This window comes from Microtus pennsylvanicus, chromosome 8 (genome assembly GCF_037038515.1).
Source record: "Microtus pennsylvanicus isolate mMicPen1 chromosome 8, mMicPen1.hap1, whole genome shotgun sequence".
NCBI classification, from domain to species: Eukaryota; Metazoa; Chordata; class Mammalia; order Rodentia; family Cricetidae; genus Microtus; species Microtus pennsylvanicus.
In genome coordinates, this window is record NC_134586.1 from 64,359,244 (window position 1) to 64,366,418 (window position 7,175).

At 44.1% G+C, this 7,175-nt stretch overlaps 1 protein-coding gene across 1 annotated transcript in view; it reads right to left on the reverse strand.

Annotated features, from left to right (window-relative positions):
• Gcfc2 (GC-rich sequence DNA-binding factor 2) overlaps positions 1-6,741 on the reverse strand; it is a 34,117-nt gene extending 27,376 nt beyond the window's left edge. The window contains exons 1-2 of the mRNA XM_075983789.1: positions 6,470-6,741; positions 4,426-4,719 (exon numbers count right to left, since the gene is read on the reverse strand). Coding sequence (XP_075839904.1) covers positions 4,426-4,719; positions 6,470-6,695 — 520 coding nt within the window. The 5' untranslated portion in view covers positions 6,696-6,741. The remainder of the gene's footprint in view (positions 1-4,425; positions 4,720-6,469) is intronic.
• Positions 6,742-7,175: the final 434 nt, after the last annotated feature.

Consider the following 7,175-nt stretch of genomic DNA (forward strand, 5'->3'; position numbering starts at 1 on the left):
GCTTCATGTGACTGTAATAAATGGTTCAACATCTAGTAAATAAAGGAATAAAATTAATGTAATAGATATAAAATGCATATAGAGAAGTGAATGTAATCTAGCACTATAGAGAATACACTGGCACCATTCCCTTGTGCCTTTTACTTTCTTATCAAGGTTTTGCAGTGAGACCCACATGTAAGAAATGAGAGAAGTTAAACATAAAGAAAATAAATTCTTTTCGCCAGATAAATGAACCTAATTAAATGAGTTTTTGTTTTGGCATTTTTGTTTTGCTTTAGAGATTATATATATATGAATGAATGTTTTACTGAATGTATGTCTGTGCACATGTGTGAACCTGGTGGCCATGCAGGCAGAAGAGACAATCAGAAGTTCTAGAACTGGAGTTACAGTCAGCTGTCAGCTACTCAGGTGGATGCTAGGAATTGAATCCAGGTCCTCTGGAAGGGCAGCCAGTGCTCTTAACTGCTGGACCATCTCTCCAGTCCCTAAATGACAACTTCAGTGAAACTTCAATTTTTGTTTTATTTCTATAGTATAGCATATATTCACTAACACAAATTCTTATAATTTAGGAACTGAGGTTTCTTTGTGCATAAAATTTTCCTTTATAGTTCACAAAAATATTTTCTTAAGAAAATGCCACCATAAATAAGATGATGGGAGAAATTCCTATCACTTCAAGCACCTGAAAACAATAGAGATGTAAGTCCCATGAAGCTCAGGCAGCCACTGCGTAAGCAGGAATGACTTCGAACCTCCTGCCTTCTTCACATTTCCAAATGCTAGGACCCCAGGCATGGACCACCATGACTAGTTTTTGTGATGCTGAGGATCCAAATCCAGAGTTTCATACCTGGTGGGCATTTACTCTACCAACTCAGCTATACCTCAACCCTGACCTCAACTTTCTGAGAATACAAGACAGGTATCAGGCAAATAGAAAACATAAATGCAAATGCTGTAATGCTTAAAACACAAGAGGAAAAGTCGAGACTTCAGAAGTCTCAGTCATCATACAACAGACTCAGTGACAGCAGTCCTAGGGAAAATAAAATGTGCAGAGTCAATCATGAAACAATACACAGCAACTGCTAGAAATCAGTGAGTATTCACTGACAGTAAGACAATCATGGGGCCAGAAAGACAGCTTAAGCTTGCCAAGTCTGATGACCTGTGTTTGATCCCTGGGACCTTCATGGGGAGGGGGGGGGGAGAAAAGATTCATGGAAGCCATCCTCTGATCTGTATATGCTTATGTGTATGTGCATGCACACACAGTGAGACTGCGACAGAGAGAATAAATGAATGAATGAATGAATGAATGAATGAATGAATGTAAGGAGGAGGAAGAGAAGAAGAGGAGAGGCCGAGAAGAGATGGTTCAGCAGTTAAAAATGCTTGATGCTCTTCCCCAGAACCAGCTTGGTTCCCAGTGCTCACTTGAGCAGGTTGTGATCCATAAAGGATCTAACGCCCTCTTCTGGACTCTGTGGGCACCTGCCACATGTACTGGTACATATGTACACGCACATAAATAAAAATCATGTCTTAATCCAATCAGGCTATCAAATTATTTGTTTTTTAATAGGCAATTTGTACATACTTTGTTTTTCCTTTCAAAAAGTCTAGTTACATTATTGATTTTATTGGGAATAGAAGCACACACGTAGATGTCAGGAAAACTTGTGGGAGTCGGTTCTGTCCTATCACCTGGGTCCCAGGTATCAAACTCAGGTCCTTAGGCTTGGTTCCAAGCATCTTTAACCCCAGAAGCCATCTCAGTAACCCAGTTATTTATTTCTCTTTGAGACAGGGTCTCATGTAGGACAAGTTGGCCTGGAACTTGTGATCCTCTGGAATTACAAACAGGTGTCACTCAGCTAGACCAGTATTTATTTAAAGATTATTATCAGGAGGTAAAGGGACAGGTGTGCCTTTATTCTCTTACAGGATTTAACATAATTATTATAAAACATGTGTGGCAATGGGCCACATGCTAACAATCCCAGGGTATCAGAGGAAAGAAGACTGCAGAGAGTTCAAGGCCAGCCTGGGCACCACGACTGGCCAGTGCTACACTGCAAAACCATGTCTCAAAAAAGACACACAAAAAAAACCACAAATAAACGAACAAACAAAAAAACAGAACAGAACAGAATGAAGCGTAAATCAAATAACTGTTGCTGAATTCTTTAACTAAATGAATACTGAAAAAGAAAACTGTTGCTTATGAGCAACCTGCCAGAGCTCTGAGCCTTTCCTAATCTGGGTAATGATTTAATGGTGGTGTATGTGAAGACAAGTCAGTATATCTTTGAAACTGAGAAGAGCAGCTCTTAGCATCTAAAGCAGATTAAAGTGTCAGATCACAGGAGAGAACACCTGGTTCAGCCCTGGGGACACATTTGGGGACCTTAGTAACCTATGGTCCTGGAGATGAGCACGGTCTGTTTGTACAGCCTCTGAGAGGACTGGAATGTGGAGGAGGTTACAATAACACATTCGGCTCCAATACTTAAGTGTACTGGAGACAGACATGACTTGGAAGTGGGTCACCTGCATGAGCTGGTGGGCTCAGACACTACATTCCAGGCACGGGGCTCACTGCTGAGATGCTGGTGTCACAGAGAGCAGGCCTCTCCCAAGTTCTAAGTGAAAGTTGAGGGAAGGGAAACTATGTTTCCTGTCCCATTCCTCCAAACCTCCATGGTTCCCACACAGCAGATGTCAGATAAGGGCAGAATGGATACAGACATGCTCCGATAGCTCATGTTTGCATGTGCACCATCTACCAGGCAATCACCTAACAATCTGATCTTTTTTGGTAAGAAGAATCTGCCACAGAGAGTATTTCAGGGCAAATGTCTATCACTGGCTAATTCTCTAGGTCTATCATCTGAACACGTAACAAAAGCATTCTTTGTACATGTGAGGCTTTGTGCTGGGACGACAGGCTCGCTCGGGCCATCAGATCCAGCCTTACCATCTTCTCTAGATAGCACAGCCGTGTTTGTAACGGTATGTGGAGGAGGGACAATTCTTTACTGTGGAGCTGTCCTGCACTCTGAAGGGAGCCGACCACCCTCTCCCCCTGGGGAACTACACAACTCTCTGATCAGAAACTACCCTACACATTGTCGCAGACTGGCCTCTCCTCAATACTTCAGAACCATTCTCTCACACTGTTTACACACAGAAGCACTGCCGACCGCAGCAGCTACTAGCCAGATCTTACTATATCAATTTAATTAGATCAAAAATTCAGCTGCAGCCGGGCGGTGGTGGCGCACGCCTTTAATCCCAGCACTCGGGAGGCAGAGACAGGCGGATCTCTGTGAGTTTGAGACCAGCCTGGTCTACAAGAGCTAGTTCCAGGACAGGCTCCAAAACCACAGAGAAACCCTGTCTCAAAAAAAAACCAAAAAAAAAAACAAAAAAAACAAAAAACAAAAAACAAAAATTCAGCTGCTTAGTTACAGTATCCCTGTCTTAAGAGCTCATAGCTAATTGTGGCCAGTGGCTACTGTACTAGATGGTGAAGGTACAAAATTTTTCCATCATAACAAAACTTCTATTGGACGGTGCTGCATCTGGAATCTACCCGAGACTGCATTTGCTTACCAAGAACTATTTAATATTTTTAATTGTGCATGTGTATTTGACACATGAAGGCTGGTACCCGAGGAGGCTGGAGACATCAGACACGCTTGGAGCTAGAGTTACGAGTGGCTGTAAGCAGCCCAACGTGGGTGCCGGGAACTGCACTACTTTTCTCACAGGTGTCTAAGTGCCACTAGACTAGAAAGAGTCTATACATCAGAAAACAAGCTACAAAGCCCCGGATTACATTTAAAGACCTGGATGAACAAAACTTCTCAATTTGCCAGTACAATGCCACAACAGACTTAATATCTCAAAGTTTTTAATGACCAATCTTTTTTTTTTTTTAAAAAAAAGCCATTATGAGTTTCCCACACATACTATATTGTCATTATAAGTTTCCTACATATACTATAATGTTCTCCGTCAGGTTTGAGACATGCTACTGGCACTGACAACATTCTCACAGACACACTCTTACCGGCCTCTAGTTATGAGACTGCAAAGAGCAGTAGTTAAGAACATACTGTGGAGGAGACTTCCTGTCGGATCTCTGGCATATCATGCTATAAATAATGACCCATTTGCTCTATACGTTTTACTGTTTCATCAACAATAAGAATTCCTGGTGTATGAAGTACTGATATTAGAGCTGGGCATGGCGATACATCATAGTCTCAGGAGGCAGATAGTGAGTTTGAGGCCGGCTTAAGCTACAGAATGAATTCCAGACCAGCCTGGGGTACAAAGTGAGAACCTGTCTTGAAAAAGGAAGGAAGTTAGTTAAGTAAGTTATGTAAAATTATAAAAATTACCAACCTGTGGGTGAAACTTCTTTCTCTTCCAGAGAACTAGAGCGGTTAGAGGATGGACTCTGATCCCCCTCACTTTCCGATGAGGGATGTGCTCCTTCCCCTTCATCCGCTGAACCCTCCTCATTTTCCGACGAGGGATGTGCTCCTTCCCCTTCATCCGCTGAACCCTCCTCACTTTCCGACGAGGGATGTGCTCCTTCCCTTTCATCCGCTGAATCCTCCTTACTTTCCGATGAGGAATGCGCTCCTTCCCCTTCATCTGCTGAGAGATTGACTCTTTTGGATTCTAAGAGGACACCTTTAGAAGCAAGAAAGTCAAAATATTTGAATCAACAGCCAAAATAAACATATTTAATTGATAAGATTTCCTCTTAGTTCAACTACATGGAGCTCAAAAAGACCGGAGCAGATAAACGCTTTAAAGGGAGGCTGAGAGGTGGACCAGAGGTCAAGAACACATACTGTCCTTGCAGAAGACCCGAGTTTGGTTCCCAGCATCTGGGTCAGACAGCTAACAACCACCATTAACCACGAGAAGGGGAAAAAAGGCAGCTTTGCTTACTGTTGATGAAGCAATAAAAATAGTGAATTTTATTAAGTCTTGAATCAAGTAAACAGCTTCTTTAGAAGAGTGGTAACAAAAATCAAAATAACCCATGGAAACAAAAGCCCTTTGGGGCCCTAAAGAGTTACAAAGAAAGTCCAAAGGCAAAGAAGATTGAGAAGCACTGTTCTAGAAGGGAAGAGTTGGTGCTCTGCGGCCTCAGTACTCTTACTCAAGGTGGACCGACACACTTTGTTATAAATAAAAAGATCACTGAAACAGATGAACAGAGGGCCCTCACAGTGACTTAAAAAAAATCACTAAGAGGCTGACCCTTGAAGACTTTAAGTGAAAGAAGCTCAGCACACAAGGACAAACATGGCAAGTACACACTAACATGTCGAATCCAAACAATCTGAGGAAGTCATAGAGACAGAGTAGAATGGTGGTTAATATGAGCTAATGTAGAAATATGTTGGCAAAGGTTACAAAACTTTACAAGAATAAGTTTAGTACAATAAGCTTATTGTATCAGTAAATAATGATGTGTTTTGCTGTATGCTCTATTGGAAAATGGCTGGAGGATTTTATAGGTTCCCACCATGAAAATAAATTAGATCTGTGTAAACAACCCAAAGTATCTCAAATCATCTTGTACACCACTAAACATGCCCAACTTTCATTTACAAGTGAACACATATGAAAAATCATTCATATTCTTTAATGGGGCTAAAAATAGGAGAAAGTCGGGGCTTCAGGACTGATGAAGTGTTGAGTGTTCTGTCTGCGGTATGGATCTGTGTGTCTGCTGTCCGACAAGGTCAAAGAGGGCTTCCAACTTCCTAGAGTTACAGACCATTGTGAGCCTCCATGTGGCTGCTGGACACTGAACACAGATCTGCTTTTCTAGTCCTCAACTGACTTTGTATTCGATGACAGAATGGAACAGTCCATAGTGTCACCAATCTCTGTCACAATAAATATCTCGGCCCGGCGGTGGTGGCGCAAGCCTTTAATCCCAGCACTCGGGAGGCAGAGGCAGGCAGATCTCTGAGAGTTCGAGACCAGCCTGGTCCACAAGAGCTAGTTCCAGGACAGGCTCCAAAACCACAGAGACACCCTGTCTCGAAAAACAAAAAATAAATAAATAAATATCTCGTTTTACATTATCTTTACCTACGTTTTATTGTTACTGCAGATAACTGATTTTAAGAATGACAATGTTCCAAACTCTGCCCCTTAGTCTTTAAATGAATTGTCAGGTGTTCTTAGAAAACTGTTAAGAAATTTCCAAATGGCACATCTGACTCTCAGCTACTTTTAAGAGCATCAGTAGTTCGACTCCTCTTTGAGGATTTGGGTTCACTAGTCGGTGTGGGTCGTCAGAGTACGCAAACTACGACGTGCCACCAAAGTCTACAGAAGCGTTCCGACAGCCCAAAGACGATAGAGGCCTCTGGAGCTGGAGCCCCGCGGATCAGACCCCTTCCCGACCCTCGGTCACCTGCGCAGCGGGAAGCAGTTCCGGGGCTGCGCCTGGAGCTCGCCCACACCCGACCGCGGCCCCGGGCGCCACGGGCCCTCCGCAGCGGTTCTACTCCCTCTGCTCTTCCACCCGCAGATGGCCGGCCTGGCTCTCCCGGCTCCTCTGCAGGCCGCTCCTCTGGGCCGTCGCTGTCGCTGGACTCGACCTGACGCCGCCTGAAAGTCCTCTGAGGCCTGAGAGCCATAACACCACACACGTACGGTTCGCGCGCGTCTCCGGGCTCGGTCTCCGGCGCCTGCGCAAGCGCCCGCCTCGGGCTGCGCAGGCGTGGTTGTGAGATCCCCGCCCCACTCCCCCACCCCCCGCCGGTGCTGCGCCGGTCCGCACTCTTAACTACAGTTGGTTGAGCGTAAACAGTCTGCTTATTGGGACAAGAATAATGTCCCGGACGTTGTCGCAGCTTCTTATGGCTGGGGTCCGGGATAGGACCCGCACATCCCGCCCAGAACTGGAGGGATAGACTATGAAATTAAGCACAAATGATGTGTGCAGAAATAAGGAGAATCAAATGATCGTCTCAAGGCACAGGACTTAGAGAATCGAAACTCCTGCTTGCTGGGAAAGATCTTATGGGAGTTGGGAGGAATTAGAGAACTTTCCGTTGTTTGAACCCATCGGATGAACAGGCTTAAAAGCTCGAGAGAGAGCCATATTTGAGCACACC